General features: G+C 39.6%; 3 protein-coding genes across 3 annotated transcripts in view; 2 read left to right on the forward strand and 1 right to left on the reverse strand.

The window, feature by feature from the left end:
* The first annotated feature begins 800 nt into the window (after nucleotides 1-800).
* Nucleotides 801-5,519, forward strand: LOC107040482 (NEDD8-conjugating enzyme Ubc12). The gene is made up of 4 exons (XM_015260578.2): nucleotides 801-1,104; nucleotides 1,188-1,282; nucleotides 1,360-1,566; nucleotides 4,343-5,519. Exons 1-4 carry the CDS (start codon nucleotides 1,002-1,004, stop codon nucleotides 4,481-4,483), a joined length of 546 nt encoding a protein of 181 aa, XP_015116064.1. The 5' UTR covers nucleotides 801-1,001; the 3' UTR covers nucleotides 4,484-5,519.
* LOC107040481 (importin-7) lies at nucleotides 5,046-11,977 on the reverse strand. Its single transcript, XM_015260577.2, has 6 exons — nucleotides 11,497-11,977; nucleotides 10,741-10,822; nucleotides 10,352-10,661; nucleotides 7,776-10,267; nucleotides 6,695-6,838; nucleotides 5,046-6,576 (listed from the first exon to the last, which is right to left on the reverse strand). The coding sequence occupies exons 1-6, from the start codon at nucleotides 11,578-11,580 to the stop codon at nucleotides 6,509-6,511; spliced, it is 3,180 nt and encodes a 1,059-aa protein (XP_015116063.1). The 5' UTR covers nucleotides 11,581-11,977; the 3' UTR covers nucleotides 5,046-6,508.
* A 533-nt stretch (nucleotides 11,978-12,510) lies between these two features.
* Nucleotides 12,511-18,084, forward strand: part of LOC107040484 (tyrosine-protein kinase Abl) — an 8,610-nt gene continuing 3,036 nt past the window's right edge. The window contains exons 1-7 of the mRNA XM_015260581.2: nucleotides 12,511-13,251; nucleotides 13,577-13,840; nucleotides 13,981-15,387; nucleotides 15,465-15,600; nucleotides 15,672-15,799; nucleotides 16,778-16,980; nucleotides 17,249-18,084. Of these exons, the coding sequence (XP_015116067.1) occupies nucleotides 13,125-13,251; nucleotides 13,577-13,840; nucleotides 13,981-15,387; nucleotides 15,465-15,600; nucleotides 15,672-15,799; nucleotides 16,778-16,980; nucleotides 17,249-18,084 (3,101 nt within the window). The 5' untranslated portion in view covers nucleotides 12,511-13,124. The remainder of the gene's footprint in view (nucleotides 13,252-13,576; nucleotides 13,841-13,980; nucleotides 15,388-15,464; nucleotides 15,601-15,671; nucleotides 15,800-16,777; nucleotides 16,981-17,248) is intronic.

Here is an 18,084-nt window from a genome sequence, read left to right on the forward strand (position 1 = left end):
TTGGCACCATGATCAATTGAAAGAACGGAACATTTTCGTCGGAAACACTTATTGAACACCCGAAAAAATTGACCTGTGCTGAGACGCGAAATTTTGTCAAAAACTCACAAAACTCAAAAATGAACTTTATGGGCGTAATAAAATTTGAAGAAAATTGAAAAAAAAATTTAGGCCTTTTGAAACATGAAAAAACCATATAGAAGCTTCAACAAAATTAAATTTTTGAAAGTCCAAAATCACACCAATAATTGGAAAAAACACCCATATATAATGAGACTATTATTTCCATTTATGACAATGACAAATTTGAAATTAATTGTGACCGTCATTATGCACCTATATAATTTGTTTCACACCAATTTGCGTACAAATCATTTGTGACCATGATTTTATTCAAGTTAGAAAATTATGGTGCGTCATATGACCGTCATTTGCTCATACATGACGCGATCTAAAAAAATTAGAGGAGGTTGAGGTAAAATAGACACTTTTGACTTTTTTAAAATATTAGTGACGGGTTGAAATTTTGATGAAATTTAATCTTTTTTTTTTTCAATACAAAGAACAATTCTTTCCCTTTGTGATGAGCCTAAACTGACCTCTATTGATACATTTCTGAGTTATGAATAATTTAAAAAAAGTCTAAAGTGTCCATTTTACCCTACCCTCCCCTGCGGTCATTTTGCATCTCTATCTGTGTTTTTAAAGGTCCAATGCTAAATTTACGGAGTTATCTGCTTATCTGCGTTCAGATGTTTATGAGATCTGACCTACCCCCGTGACTCTAGTCAAGGTCGTGAGTGCGACGTCGGTTGAGGCGAGTGTAGCTCGCGCTTGTCAAATAACTTATTTCTAGGATTTTCCTTTACTGTTAAACCATTGTATTTAATTTAACCCTCGTCCCGTAGACGTCTGTGATTCGTAAATTTTACGATATTATCAATAAACGTGTCTTGTATGCCTCGTAGAGTCATACTGACTGATTTAGCAGTGTCGATAACATGATTAAATTATTTTCGTTAAAACAAGCGAAAAAAGATGGCGAATCACCGAAGGCAGGTACTCAAAAGAAGGCATCGGCGGCACAGCTCAGGATTACTAAAGGTTAGATTCATTTACACGAGAATTTCAAGAAACTGAGAAACATTTTTCATTCATCCGTTGAACTGCATTGTGTTATTTCGCAGATATTAACGAACTGAATCTTCCCAAAACATGCAACACAGAGTTCCCCGATCCCGATGACTTGTTAAATTTTAAATTAGTTATTTGTCCCGATGAGGTAATGACAATTATCAGAGTCATCATCACGGTTTACTGTGTGATCGAGTACATCATGAATTTTTGTGGACATTGCAGGGTTTTTACAGGGGCGGAAAATTCACATTTAGCTTTAAGGTTGGACCGAATTATCCCCACGAACCGCCAAAAGTCAAGTGCGAAACTCAAGTGTATCATCCAAATATTGATCTTGAGGGAAATGTGTGTCTCAACATTTTGAGGGAAGACTGGAAGCCTGTACTCACGATTAATTCCATTGTTTATGGATTGCAGTATCTCTTCTTGGTGAGTCAACAACTTATTGTGATTGAATCGGGAATCGGATGAACTAATAAGTTGTCTCGAGGTCAAGGAGAGTTTTGATCGTTTTCTTCGAATTTGAGAGAGATAACGCATTTTCATTATGACTTTTTCTGCGGGTGTTGAGTTTTTTACAACAAAAAGGGGCATTTTTCAACGCTGACACAGTATTTTTTAGATGAAATCACGTATTGCACGTAATGAAGTCCCTTCATTTTTTAATACATTGACGTTTTATATTAAGACATGATATATGAAATAATTTCATAGAAAAACCTAGTGCTCCGTCTAAAGAAGTCTATCGAATTTCTGTTGAACTTCATAAGAAATCTATTTGAAAATTCTATTTGTTTTTCGTGCCGATTCAATTGAAAATGATGCGATTTTTCGTTCTATTTTCAATAGATATTTTTTTAATAAAAAAAAGGCTATAGGGGAGGGTAGCGGTAAAATGGACACTTGATTTTTTTAAAAATATTCATAACTCAGAAACAGATTTATCAGTTGAGCTTAGTCTAAGCTCATCACAGAGAGAAATCATTATTCTTTCAATTGAAAAATAAAATTATTCAATTTCATGAACAATTCAACACGCTATAAACATTTTTAACAAAGTCAGAAGTGTCCATTTTGCCCCACTCTCCCCTAGATGTTGATTTTTATATATACCTCATCCTGTTGTAGTTTTTTTCTATAACAGTTCTTGAACATGATTTTTTTGTTGGATTTATTATGAGAAACAAATAAAGATACAGCGAACAATGACTGGACAATTTATGCCCAACAATTTCCATAAAACAGTAAAAATCTATTAATTTCATTCTATCTAATATCTTTTAAAATATGAGACAGTAACTTTCAATAGGATTGGTGCGACAAACCAATAGAATTGTTTAATTCCATGTTGACAAAAGTCCTATAGAATTCTTATCGAGTTTTAATAAAAATTCGATTTGAAATTGCAACCCTTGCATTCTAATTTCACGATATGAAATACGTTGATTCCTACTAAATGTGAAATGTACTAACCCAGTTACACATTGTGCAATCTGAATTGCACCTTGTATAATGCAAAACATGTAAATATTTGATTTATTGTGTACAATTCGACAGTTATAATTTGAGCATGTGGAGTTCAAGAATAACAAAAACCACCAATTCGGCCCGAGTTTTATGAATTATTTGTTTTTCTTGATTTGCACATACTTGAGTTATAAATGTCGAAATGCTAAATTTGACGTTTTTGCGCATCTCAAATTTAGCATTTACAAGATTGAATTGTACAACGTGGAGTTCCTACTGCACAATGCGTAGTTGGAATGGTACACTATAATTTTGTAGAATCCAATTAGTATTTTGTGTAATTCAGTAGCAAAGCGATCGATTTAGCCCTCAGCTGAGTTTTCGCGGAATATCTCCGAATCCAAGGGAGATAAAGAAATTTGCCTAATGACCTTTTTTGTACAGTGAATTTAGCGCTATATATAGGTCAATATCTCGCAACTTTTAAAACTCATAGTAGGGAGAACAGGCCAATTGCTGGACGGTCAGGGGAAATTCGAGTTTCGTGGCAGGATCTAAAATAAAAGAATCACCTAAATGAGGATATGATGGCTTCCATATCTTCAAGAACGTTTTAATTAGCAGAAAAAAATTATTTGAAGTGAATATAACAAAACAAAGAATAATTAAAGTGGCTCTACCCTTACGGTAAATTCAAAGATTATTAAAAACTGCAAAAAAAATTGTAGAAAACTTGATTAGATTCGGAATTTTAATTTTTTTTCTCAATTTAATTATCGTTTTGGTTTTTCAAAGAAGAAATGTTTAAAAATCAGGATTTAACCGAGTGTCTTATGTGAAAATCAACATTTCCATTGTAATCAAAGATTAAAATCTGAATTTTTTTTCATTAGATGTGAAAAAATCAAGAATTTTTTTAACACCTCATAAAAAATAATCCACCGTTTTGCAAACAAGTTTTATTATTTATTTATAAGACGGAAATGTTTGAAATGATATCAATGTTTTGCGAAATTTAATTTAGATAATACTTACTGGGTATGATTTTTTTCAATTTTTTTCCATGCAGTTTAGTTGAAAAATTTAAAAACTGAAAATATCCAAAAGTACACCGTAGCCCGGCCGAAGGGTAGAGGTACTTTAAATGAAGAGATAGTTGAATGCAGCCGAAACGCCTAATTTCTAGACGACTAAACCATTTTTTTTATTTCTAAAATGTCGATCAATAGAAAAAATAATTGATGACGTGATTATACACAAGTAATATTATTAAAAGGCGAAATAATCAGTACAATTTTCACTTTATTTATGGAATATTCAATACAAGTTGAAATCGTCCAGAAACTAACCCCAGTCCAGAAATTGACCTGTTTACCCTAGTCTCCCCTTAAAGCACTGTAGACTGTAATAGGTTATTATATTAAGAAAATACTGGGTCAGTGTGAAAATATGCCAAAAATATCATATCTTTCGAATAGCCCGGTGGCCTGGCGTAGTGGTTAAGGCCGTTGCCTCACAACGGATAGGTTCCAGGTTCGATTCCTGGCCGGGTAGAATGGTGAGATCTAACCATTTTTAAAGTCTTGATCAATCGCCATATAGTCTCATCAGACTCGAAGCGATATAAAATAAGCATTAAAAAAAAAAATAAAAAAAAATATCTTTCGAATTTCAACTTACCGTTCTATTGCCCAACTTATTTAATGAAGTTCTACTGATGTCATTCTGATGATTACAGGAACCCAACCCAGAAGATCCACTAAACAAAGAAGCTGCAGAGGTATTACAGAACAACAGGAGAACCTTCGAACAGAATGTAACAAAAGCGATGAGAGGGGGCTACGTTGGGTCGTTCTACTTTGAACGGTGTCTCAAGTGATACATTTTTTTCTACATCCATGATTCTGAATGCAATCTCTCACGAGTCGTCGTCGTATAGAGAAGAATTAAATTCCCCGATGCAGTAACGAAAACAGTAAATTGGCGCTATTGCCAGCATCGCACGTCCATTCTCTTATAATTTTTGTTCTTTTAGTTTAAAAAAAACATGTCTCAGCATTTGCATATTTGGCTAACTTAAATAACGTAAAATAGCCACGGGATATGATTCCCTCCATTGCTATTTCGAAAGATATAGAACAGTAAAGCTTATTATTTGGATATTTTATATTGATTTTTTATTGAAAACTTCCGCACACATGCAAAGCGTCAACTTTTGTCACTGCTCGGGCAGTTTAGGTGGACAATTGCATAATGTATCTTCTCAAGAAGCATCCTAACGTGATTTAATTTCAATATGAAAACGACGATATGGAGATTTATGTAAAAAAAACCTATTGCTGGATAATTAAATTGAGTAAATGAACTTTAGATATTTGAGAAGATAAAGACGATGGAAGAAAATGTGAATGAAAAAATGTGCGGTAGTCGTGAGAAAAATATTACACGCCAGATTTTATTTATTAAATATCGAAGGAACATAACGATCTCGTTTGTCAATTGATGCTATAAATATTTTTAACTATATTTTTTTCTTGTCAGCTTTCACCATTTCATTTTTTCTAAACTGATATTAAACTTAGATAAACGAAGGAGAAATTATTAATAAAATTGTCGCCCCTTTAGATTGTTAAATTTTTTACGTTTCAATAATCGAAAAATATTTATGGCTTTGCGTAATGATTAATTGGAGGAATATTGGCACTCTGGGGGACAGCGTAAGTGCTTCAGAGGGTCAGGAAATTTGTAAAGACTCTTCAATACTTTCCGCACTCAATATTTTTCTGTTTCGTTTTTTAAATAGGAGATGTAAATTTAAAAAATTTAAAAAATTGTTGCGACTCGAAGAATTTTCACGCAGCTATGTAAAGATATATTCAATTATAAAAATAAATGAAACAATAATTCTGCGACAATCGCCCCCTTTCCATGTACAATGTTTCAATTCTCTCATTCAAGGCACTTTTCTTTCAGAAATTTTGTTTTTTTTTTTAATTCTGAGTGGGCTTTTCGTAATTTCTGCTGAATTTTTACAATTTGATTGCACCAGGTCAGAGGAGCGTAGAGAAAATAACCAAGTCAAACGTATGAATGACGATTAAAAATCAAATCTCCATGTATTAAAAGTAGCTTTTTTATATATTTAAAACCAACGATTTAACATAGTTTTTTCCTTAACAAATACTACATTAACTCAATTCTCTCTGAAGATCCTTCAACTAGAAAAAAATGACGAAAAAGGAAAGTAAACTAAAATTTTCCATATGATCAACGTAACTTCTCCCTTATTTCGGATACTGAGTCTGGTCCAACAGCCAGCGTTTGGTTCAATGGAAACCACTAAAATTATTTTTATAAATGTCCCAAAAAAAGTCAGAAGATAGAGATAAACTAAAGGGAGTAATAGTGGAAATAAATTAGTATCCAAAGCATTAATGTAAAATTAATACATACCACGTTCAATGGTGTTTGTATTTTGACAAAAGCGTTATCGTTAAAGTCATCGGTTTTACAATGTACAAAATCAACCAGCTCAGACTCAATTTATTGCCTCGCAGTTCAATCCGTTGAATTATTCCTATTCGTAATTTGTTAAATTTTCTTTTGACATAGGCTTTATCACGATGTGATTACGCAAAGAGTGCATTTAGTTAATGTACAAGATTTTTCACTTTACACAAAAATAGTAAATAGGAAATGCGTAATGTCTTCGAAGTGGTCATGTTTACAATCGTGTGCTATAAGTGTTTTTCATTTATTTTTCTTTTTAATCCTCATTGTCCAATTTTTTTATTCGTACTTTGCCCATCGATCAGATGTACTTGAATGTTTCAGGATTAATTTTATTCCTTCTTTACTTACTTATACGTGTTCTAGGAATATAAATGTTAAGAGAAACTTATTTTTATCGACCTAAGGGCGTACCACCGAAATTAAATGAAGTCGGCACAGTCTGGGAGTGGAAGGCATATCCTGCAAAAAAAGATCAAAATGATAAAAAAAAATGAGACACTGGAAATTGAGTCACGTACGTGAGAAACGAAAATAGAATTTAAAATACTGCAGAGGATATTGATTTCATCCAACTCACCGCCACTCTGTTCGATTCTTTTACTCTCTAGGGCTGCTTTGCGTTGCTCCGCAAGTAAAATCACCTCCTGGAGGGCTTTCCTCTGATCAGCCGTCAGGTGGCTAGTCAATCCAGTATACCACTGGTGATCTGTTCTCTCAATATCTGCGGAAAATTCATTGAACAAAATTATGCTATTTTATGACTTTGTCAATTTAGATTAGATTATAAACCGAGGGGGTAATTACTTCGAAAGAAAGTTAAACATCGGATTTCCAGATTTAAATAACGGCCGTGAAAATTTTTTTCTACCTCATATGATTACAGAACTCGTCTTTCTCGCGGCCTAGTGGCGAATTTGTTTATTAACTTTTTTATTATTGGGAGTACTGATGGGAATAATAATTTCCTATTTATTACAAAAGAACATGCGGTGCGAAAAAATCACTGAGATGCGAAACCCCTATATAACATAGCGACTACCTCCACGATGAATCCCACTCCCCTGTTAGATCTCGATCTCAACGTTCACTAGTCAGCTTGTCTCCTGACTCTCCAGCAGCCAAACTAAGACCTCGTCATCGCTGAGTATATGTTCTCTCCTCATTAAAACCCCCGAAGGTTTTTCATATATTTCTTATATCGAGACGGCAATATTAATAATTTTCGCTAATTTTATCCACAGTTCTGTTTTCAAGTGAATATGAAATAGTTCATCTATAATTCAGTTGATTAGATTGAGGCGATTACACTTTTCTTTTTTCATTCCATTGAAATTCACCATAACATTTTCCTTTTTCCTCCTCCGAGTCTCCCCCTGGCCCTCCTCTGGCCTTTGGATTTTGCTGTTTCATTTTCTTTTCAATTAATCCATTGACAGAATCTTCTCCCGTCAAAAATTCTCAATAATTCTCCATTCTACTGAATGGAAAATTATTACTCTCATCAGTACTCCCAATAATAAAAAAAAGTTAATAATGAAAAGTTGATAAAAAAAATAGTTAATAAAAAATGTTTTTGTGCTTGAATTACGTAAAACATTGGTTTTTCGACTTTCATTTAGCCCCACTCTCCCCTACTTTAATAACTCAAGACCACTTACTTTGCATAACTTCGTTGAAAACCACGTACTCATCCTGATTATTGTCATCAAAGTCCAAAGGTGTGATGTAACACTCCAAAGTGGTCTCCTCATTGGCCTCGAAATCAGAGTCATCATCATTCTCATCATCTGACTTGTGATCCGCATGTCCATCATGCATCGACGCATTGACATTGAACCCATGTGGTGCAGCTGCTCTCGTCACCTTGTCCTGCAGCTTTTCCAGATACTCCTGACTAGCGTCGTCAATCTCATCCTCGTCCGACGACAAAACCTCCTCCTCGAAGTCACTCTCTTCCTCGTCCTCCTGCTCCTCCTCGCCGTCGGCGACCTTAGCAGCATAGGCTCGCTTGAGACCATCGAACAGCAGAATCAATGAGGGAATAATCTGCTGGGCACATTCGTTGACTGCTGGAGGTCTGGCAGGGCCCATGCTGATGAGAGTGCAGAGTCCGAGGACACAGAGTTTTCGGTCGTGAAGGCCCAGGAAGCAGTCTGTGTCGTGAATCCATTGTTTGATGAAGTGAGAGGCTATTGGGTCTGTGGATTGACCGAGGGTACCCTGGAGCCCATCCATGGCCTCGAGACATAATGTCGGGTTGTAGTAAAGAGCTGCTATGACCACCTGCAGACACATTGTTCTCAATTCCGAAGTCTTGACTTCTCTGGTCAACCGCTCGAGGACCAGTTGCACCAGGGACGGTATGCACTGGTCTATGTGGCCCTTGCACTGGAGAATAATAACTTCGAGGAGTTTAGCTGCGTGACACTCTGGATCCTCCCCAGCATCTCCAGTCAATATAGCTTTGCACATATTAAACATGGCTAAAATATGATTTTCATTGGACAGAAATGCTGGAGTGTCCACTGTGATGTAGTTGTGGAGTGCTGGCATCATGTCAGTGAAGTAATCGAAGCCATCCTTCTGGAACAATTGATACATCAACTCCAGAACCTTCCACATATCCTCGGATATGGATTTTCCAGTGAGATCGTAAACCAGAGAAAGTGCCTCCTCGTAAAATTCAATGACACTCTGCCCGAAGATGTGAGCCACTACCTGAAGAACTGTGGGCTGCAGCTGCGCCATAATCTGGGGCTGGTCCTCCATAACTGTCAATAACGTTGCGATTGTGTTGAGAAGGCCCATCGCAGTGATGGCTTTTTCATCGCTTCCCTCATCTGTCTCCAGTACCTGGCTGAATGTTCTCGCCAAGTGCTGGCATATCTCAACGGCTATCGGCATCAATTGCTCGGTGTAAGTGCAGACTATTTTCTGCATCACATTCGTTAAGTCATCGTTCTCAGTTTCCCTGATTATGTTGAGTAACTCCAGGGTTATCTGTCTTATCAGTGGTTCAATGTATTTCTTGGCTTTATCTTGTGATGACAAGAGAGTCTGCAGGCAAATTGCTGCCTCGACTTTAACCGGAAGATCTTGATCATTGAGGAGGGCGTTTGTGGTTAATCGAATAGCTTCTACGAGAATGGGCTCTTGTTTGAATTTAATGTCTGAGAAATTGTGTAGCACCCAGCAGGCCCGAGCCCTCATGTGTCCATGGGGACTGTTGAATTCAGGGAAAATATACTGCAGCAGCATTTTGTCCATTTGCTCTTTGTACACCTTCTTCTTGAGAAGAATGTCAGCTAAACTGCCAACCATGTGTAGAGCACCGTCTTTCTGTCTGGGATCGGCATTCGGACTCGTCAGCACTTCCACGCAAAACTGCATCGCCTTCTGGAGCATGTCCTTGCGTTTTTTGCATGCCGATTGCAGTAGAACCTGGGCTGCTGTCACTGGTGACACAAAGTCCTCGAAAATATCAAACTTTACGCGAATATACTCGTAGGGGTCACTGTTCCACAGCTCCTCGTCAGACGATGAGTAAGAGAGAATTGGGAAGAGTACGTCTCTGATAATCTCAAACATATGTGGCTTCAGGAATTTCCAAGAGAACGCATGACTCACGCCCTGATTTATGTAGTTTAACGACTGCTGAATAACCCTCGGTGATACGTAAATTTTTCGCCTGTACTGGTCCAGTATTTTCAGAAGCACTTCCAGTATACCACCACTGAATGTCTGCAAATACCATTCAGAAAATTCTTTGTACTCTTTGGTTACAGTTCCAGGACTGCCGTATCTCTCAAACATACGGTGGAGAATGTGGAGGGCCCATTTTTTACACTTCCACCAGGGCAATTCAGCGCGCTCGTCCTCGTCCAGGTCGGGATCGTTCGTTTCAGGGGGCACTGGCCTGTCTGCAACTTGTCTCACCACGTCCATCCACTGGGAAAATACATCCTTTGATATCAAGTCTAGGGGGAGGGAATACTGTGTCAGGGCGAAGAAGATTTTGAGTATTTGCTTCTGGAGGAGGACCGACTGCTCGGATGGATCGGGCAGGAGACGCAGGATCAGCTGGTAGATCATGGGGAACAGGAGATTCATTGCTTCGTTCAGAGGACCTCGTTCTTCTGCTTTTTTGTACCTAAAAACGCATTTTCGACATTAGAAATGATTAAGTGATTCATAAATTCATCTTGGAAATTTGTTTCGGGGCTGAATAATTTACTCGAAGTTTTTAACAAGCTGATAGAGCGCCAGAAGAACGCCAGGCCAGCAGGAAGCGTCTGGATTTTGCAGATAAATCGTTATTTTATCAACGATTTGCGTCCAACGTCCTGGAAAATCGTGTTTAACGATATTACTGATGCAAACAGCCAGTTGAACGCGGATGAGGTCTGGGGCATGTACAACAGCATCAACAATGGCATCACGTATCATGGCACGATCCTGCTCGTGAATGCTAAATGGAGCTGGTCCATTCTCGGGTTCACGGTCAGCCCAGTTTGTCGTTATCAAATTCTTCAAGTATATTACACCTGCAATGGTCAATGCTCGAGGTGAAATAAATGCTTTTCTTTATGATTTTGGTAATACTTAATCGAATATTTTACATACCAGCTTGTCTGACAGGCATGTCAACCTCATTTGACATTATTACTTGTAGCAAACTCGGAGCGAAACCGATAATTTTGTGAATCTGAAAGAGAGCATTCATTGGGATGATGATGCATCATGATGCAATAGGTGTATTCTCTTCTTGTTTGCTAATTTTCATCTCTTTATATATCTATTTAGCCAGAATCAGAACCTAAACCTTTGGCTCAGGGAGCGAGAGCCCATCACATCCCCCCAGACAATTGGATTGAGGGGAAACAGGGAAATGTTGGTTATATATAATTCAAGAATGGAATACATATGATTGGCATTCCAATTGGCAGCTTGGGGTTATCCCTCGCATACCAAAGTGACTAATCTAAGGATTGGGCATATTAACACATGAAAATGTCGGTGCACAATCCTTTTTACTCCCTCTCTCTCTCTCATAAAATCCGAATGAAATCCTGGTGAAGTCGCTGCAGAAAACGCAGGACGATTCATTCTTCCAAATGAATTATTCGAGGAGCATGCATATGTGATGATAGCTTGGCAAATGCTTCGGCTAAAAAATTCATCCACCGACTTAATGGGCAGAAAAATCAAGAAATACGAGGGCATTCGAAGAATTCATGAATTTTTTCCCCAAAAAAAATTCTCAAAACTCCACATGTCTTCTAACATTGGATGTGGTGACCCTCCAGGCGCCAGAGACATGAGAGAGTCCACAGGAAAATTAATCGTGGAGCACGTTTTCTGTAGCCAGGGACGACTCACCTGATTAAGCTGTTCCTCGGCTTGTTTTTGCTGTGCCGGGTCAATAGTTGCTCTCAACAGTTCCGTCAATTTGCGCGGATCCATTATCACTGTTTGGCTGATTAAAATAACAAAAAATAACGATAGCCTATACCGAGGATTTTTTTCTATTAAACTTAAACACGCGTGAGAGGAATTTTTCTTCTTTTGACTCTAGCAAAATGTGTGTGTGCGAATAGGCACCCGGCGCATTCACCTCACTGCTCCCTCTCTGTCACGTGATACATCAACAATATGGCCGTTACACTTGACTCAAAAAATCCCCTGGAATTTAACACTTTTGCCCCTATTTATCACGACCGAACAGATGGCTTTCAAAGAACAACGTTAACTTCTCAACTCTGTAAATTTTCTGGCGACGAGATGACCCGAAAAATGAGGCTGTGAACAGAAAAACAGAAGTGAATCACATAACCCGCGAAATTGTCGCTCCACATATGGATTTTAGTTTGGCCCAGGTGGCGGTTTAGTTGATTTCCGGTAGCCACTCTCGCGAGAATCCGTACGAATCACAAAGTCTCTTTAGAAATGATATCCCTCAATCGGTAATGAAGCCCACCCGAGGTCAAACTCCAATCCAGGCCCGCTCCGGGGGCATATCCCCCGTCCGATTGGCTGTTTTGTATCTGTGCAAACCCCATGGAGATCCTCGAAAAGCCATGAGTAAATATCAAAGGAGAAAAAAGAATAAAGTCCTTAGAAAATAAAGAGGCGCCGAGGGGAGACCAATGAGCGTGCCTGTCTCTCTCTCTCTCTCTCTCTCTCCCCTCTGGATTTTCCAGGACCCCGAACAGGCACATACACGTCTCCAACCGCCTCCCCCAAAACTCCTGAGAGTTCCCACAGAAATTGTATGGGCTCTCAATTCGTTGAATAGGATAGACAGAGAGTGAGGAAGAGGGAGAATAGTTACACATCCTCCCCACCCTTTGAATCCCGTGTGATTCTCTCCATTCTCTCCAGTGTTCTCTTCTCCCTCGGCTGGCTCGGGTTCCTCGCCCTGTGGCAATGCACCTACGAGCCAAATAATCGACGTCAAAAGCTGTCAAATATGGCCGTAGTACGTGTGTCCGACATGTAATTGACATGCAGAGGACAGAGGGAGTGATAGACTTGGTGTGAAAAAAAAAATCAACGAAATCCGGAGTCAAAGGCGAAAAAACGGTGGAGATTTTTTTAAAAAAAGGCGAGGACGATGTGAAACGACGTGCACACAAGTCACGCCACAGTGAAACAGTGTTTTTGTAGTCTACAACGAGTCTAGTCCATACATAGTATCATCGGGTGCTCGTGTTGATTAAACTCAATGGGAAAAAAATAACACAGTTAGTTTTGTGATAATATGTGAAGGGAACTGTTGATAAAACGTAATTGGAGGGGTGCCGGAAGTCGATGCGCCGGAGGAGTTATTGTCTCGGGATACACATTTCAGTGGCAAACCGGTCAGGGGGTTGAAGTGAGTGAGAGAGAGGATATAGAGTGGATTGTCTTTCGATATAAAAGGGGGGAACTTTGGGGGGGCGGGGGGTAGGTGGAGAGAAGTAAAGAAGGATTGAGAGTAGTGCAAGGGCTATGGTAATTGTCAAACTATGGGTGCTCAACAGACCAAGGACAGAGTTTTACCAGCCGGCTCGACAGTGAGACAGGCCCGAAAACAGCCGAGGAATCCCAAGGAATCGCGGCTCATCGGATCAAATATTTTCACCGAGCACAGCGGTGAGTCCCTTTTTTCATATCCACCTTAAACGTCCCCTCCCACCTCCCCCTCTTTCCCCCATCAACATGTTTTTTTTTACAAAAAACTTCTTGTCGTCCCTTTTCCTCCATCTCCATGCTTCTTTTATGTCACAAACGAGTGTTTCATTTGTATGCATTATTGATTTTCCAAATGTCTCGTTATTTGTTTCCTTTGTACACTATTATTGTTTTATCATTTGATTAATGTCTCTCATTGTTTCATAATTTTTGTCAATCGATATCAATCATGTTGACTTATTATTTCTCCATTACATCATTCATTTTGTTATATTATTTTTTGCAGAAGCACTTTTGCAAAGTAGGCCTCTACCACATATTCCTGCCTTGCCCGAGGGTGATCCACCGAGTGGCTCAAGTGTCCAGTCACTGTCACAGCAGTCTAATTTTTCTCAACACTCGAGTGTCACTGGTGGCAGTCTACTCGAGGCTGCTAACAGATGGACAAGCAAGGAGAATCTTTTAGCACAGGAAGAAGATGATCCACAATTGTTTGTTGCACTTTATGACTTTCAGGCTGGTGGGGAGAATCAACTTAGCTTAAAAAAAGGTATCACCCTTTCATTATCCATCCAAACTCCTTGGCGCTTCACTTCATAACCCCCTCTCTTCTTCAATTAGCAACTAACCAATGTCAATTGCAATTTGAGTATCACCTAAAACGTTTTGTCCTTCTTTTATTTTTTTCAGGCGAACAAGTTCGGATATTAAGTTACAATAAGAGCGGTGAATGGTGTGAAGCCCACTCCAGCACTGGCCAAGTGGGATGGGTGCCATCCAACTACGTAACACCGGTTAATTCGTTAGAAAAACATTCCTGGTATCATGGAAGAATAGCGAGAAATGCAGCTGAATATTTGTTGAGCTCCGGTATCAATGGTAGTTTTCTTGTGCGCGAGTCTGAGAGTAGTCCTGGACAACGAAGTATTTCATTAAGATACGAGGGTAGAGTTTATCACTACAGAATAAATGAGGATAGCGATGGAAAGATGTTTGTCACAACTGAGAGTAAATTCAATACACTCGCTGAACTCGTCCATCATCATTCAATGCTGGCGGATGGATTAATAACGCAACTGCTTTATCCAGCACCCAAACACAATAAGCCGACAGTATTTCCACTGAGTCCAGAGCCCGACGAGTGGGAGATCAATCGTACTGACATTGTCATGAGACATAAATTGGGGGGTGGACAGTATGGCGATGTTTACGAGGCTGTTTGGAAGAGATACAACATGACTGTTGCTGTCAAAACACTGAAGGAAGACACAATGGCACTGAAAGATTTTCTCGAAGAAGCTGCCATCATGAAGGAAATGAAGCACAGAAATTTGGTGCAATTGCTCGGTGTGTGCACACGTGAACCACCTTTCTACATTATAACTGAATTCATGAGCAAAGGAAATCTTCTCGATTATTTGCGTAACGAGAGTAAACACCAGATTAATGCTGTGGTTTTGATGCACATGGCGACACAGATTGCCAGTGGAATGAGCTACCTCGAGAGTAGGAATTTTATTCACAGAGATTTAGCCGCAAGGAATTGTCTAGTTGGTGAAAATCACCTGGTGAAAGTCGCTGATTTTGGATTGGCAAGGCTCATGAGGGATGACACTTACACAGCACACGCTGGTGCCAAGTTTCCCATCAAATGGACGGCACCTGAGGGCCTGGCGTACAATAAATTCTCGACAAAGTCCGATGTTTGGGCATTTGGCATTCTACTCTGGGAAATAGCTACGTACGGAATGTCCCCTTATCCTGGGGTCGATTTGACTGATGTGTATCATATGCTGGAGAAGGGGTACAGGATGGAGTGCCCACCTGGCTGTCCACCCAAGGTTTACGAACTTATGCGCCAGTGCTGGCAGTGGAGTGCTGTCGAGAGACCTACGTTTAAGGAGATTCATCATTCTCTGGAGAATATGTTTCAAGACTCCAGTATCAGCGAGGAAGTAGAGAAACAACTGCAGGGAGGTGGTGATACACCAACTTTGTCCTATAAGAAATCCCAGACTGGAAGTACTGGGAATATTCATGGCCTTGTTCTCGTGTCCGATCAACTGTCTACCTCAGGTTTAACGCAAGGTCAAAATTGTAATTCTTACATTTCCCTTTTTCATTCAGTATCTGTGGTATTAAATCAGTAGTTCATGTGGTTTTCACTGGTTCAGATGGTGCGAGTAGTGTCACCAAACTGAGTACGTTCATGAGTGGGCACTCGAATAAAGGCAACAGCAGTATTGTCCAGATGCGTCGATCGACGAATAAAAAAGGAAAACAGGCACCAGCACCTCCCAAGAGAACAAGGTAATTCTCCATTTATTTTTAGCATCAACTTTCTCAGCATTTTGAGCCATTGTCAATTTTTCTCTGTCCAGTTTATTGTCATCCTGCAGTTCATTCCGTGACTCAGCTTACCAGGAGCAAGATCAGCAGAATATCGATGTAGGCGCTGTTACATTAGACGATGGGACCGATCTAAATGGTATTGATAACGTTTTTGAAGGTATTTCACTGAATCTCAAAACATTTTAAGCATCCATAAAAGATAATGCACGTGTCGCTTATGGAGATAAAATGAATTATTACTCCTAAATGAATCTTTATTGAGCCTCAACCCCTTCGATAATCTGCATCGTGCATAGAATCAATGTTCGGATTGAATTAAAAAAAAATTACAGTGTAATATTTACGTGGGTCATTCTCCCGGAATCTTCTTTTTTCCTTTAAGAGCTGTTCTTTCGTGTGACTTGTGTTACGAAGACAGTTCGGAATGTATAATTAGTCATAGTGCAATTATTATTTTTTATCAAGTCATGCATTCATAGATCTCACCAAACCCGATCTACACTGTCAAAGTATTGTTCTTTCATTTATCAAAATATTTATTTTCTCCTCAATTCTCATGAGAAAAAACAATTAATAATGTACATATCTGCATGGCATTGGAATTAGCGATCGTAAATGTAGAATTTATAGTATTATTTTGTGATATTCACGTTAAAAAATCCTGCCACTTTATTCATACCATTTTCATATGAAACATTAATCATCGTAGCTTGACTCATTTATTTTCTCATCGACTCATCAAGTTTTTAATCGAGTTCAAGCAGTGTTACGTGAGTTTACTAATACCCACACAAAAGGAATACGTTTGTTGAATGAACAAAACGACCTTTAGGAGTTATCAGAAAAAAAATTCACCAAGTCGGTCGGATTATTAGATTTACGGAGAATGACCTGAGCAATAGAAAATTGCAAAGAGAAATCGAATTAATGAAAACGCTCGTGCTTTGAACAGCGCTTGCCACCACCTCTGATCGATTACGCTTCAGCCTCTCATTCATAAAAAAAAAAAAAATACAAACAAATAATCATCATCCAATGATCCACCCCAGCGTGGATACTATCAAAAACTCAAAAATTACAGCGAAAAAACTTTAGTACACACATTATTTTTTTATTTGAACTTAAAAAAACCCAGGTATCACGCGAGATCTCGTGACAATGGCGTCAGTACCGACGGGAGGCTGCGAGATGGATGAGGACGGTGATGGGTCCCAGGGTACTGCCGAGCCTAATTTACCACCACTGCAGCGATCTGCATCACCAGAGATCACCATACAGTGCAATCAGAAACAAATTAAAACACGACAGTATCCATCTAAGGAAGTACTACCACAGAAGGTATAAATAACAGAAAAAAAAGAGAAAAAAAAACCCAAAATAAAAACAAATACGCGAAGCTTTTACGAAGGTGGTAGCCAGTAGTTGTGCCATGTTTTTGGTTGCCTCCCACTTTATTTCCAACTAAATCATTAAAATTCAATCAGAGTCCATCGGTAAATGCATCTAGCACTGCTTGAATAGTCACAGCTTATTTTCTTTCATTAAAACTGAGAACATTAATTCTCAACGCATTAAATAAATACGTGGGCATGAAACCTTGTTCCAGCTGGTGCACGTGGGTGCCCTGGAAGTGCAAAATGTTAAACGTGCGATAAATCGTTATGGCACGTTGCCCAAGGGTGCGAGAATTGGAGCTTACCTGGAGTCACTGCGTCAGAGTGGAATGCCGTCTGGTGGTGAGGCCCCTGCCATAATTGACCAGCAGCATCAACCGCAGCCACCTCACCCCCAGCATCACGATCCAGCCACAGAGTTATCCCAGCATCGTTCGCTCTCACCGCGTCAAAATAATCTTAGGAATCAGCCCCAAATGACGAGAAGCAATTCGTCGAGTGGAGTTGTCAATACTTATCAACCCCCCAATTCCCCAAGAAGTCGTGGTATGTCGGGCAGAAAGAACAATCCCGAGAGCATTGGCCTGCGAACGTTTCGTGCGCCGAATACATCGACATTCAGAACAGCCAGTCCCTCACGATCAATTCAACCGACTCTAGCTGATCTCGAGTTCCCCCCGCCGCCCCTCGACCTCCCACCGCCCCCCAACGAGGAGCATTACGACTCAACATCAATTAACGAAGCCACACATCCACCCAGACCATCGGGCTCTCCAGTATGCATGAGAAAATCGAAGATTGAACGGAGATCGCGTGAAGATCCAGACGAAGACGACAAAAACAACGACGTGAGAACGGCCGAGCCATCGGTGAAGGAGGCGTCCTCACGTTTTGGTGTGAATTTGAGGCGTCGCGAGGTGTCCAGTGAAGCTGGCGGGCCTGCCAAGTCTAGTGATGAGAAAAAAGTGCCATTCAGATCGGGTAAGGACGCAGGCCCTGCCAAAAACGAGACTGCCTGTATTCTATCACCCCCTCTCGAGGCACCCCC

This window comes from Diachasma alloeum, unplaced genomic scaffold, assembly GCF_001412515.2.
Source record: "Diachasma alloeum isolate Michigan unplaced genomic scaffold, Dall2.0 Dall_scaffold_00336, whole genome shotgun sequence".
NCBI lineage: Eukaryota > Metazoa > Arthropoda > Insecta > Hymenoptera > Braconidae > Diachasma > Diachasma alloeum.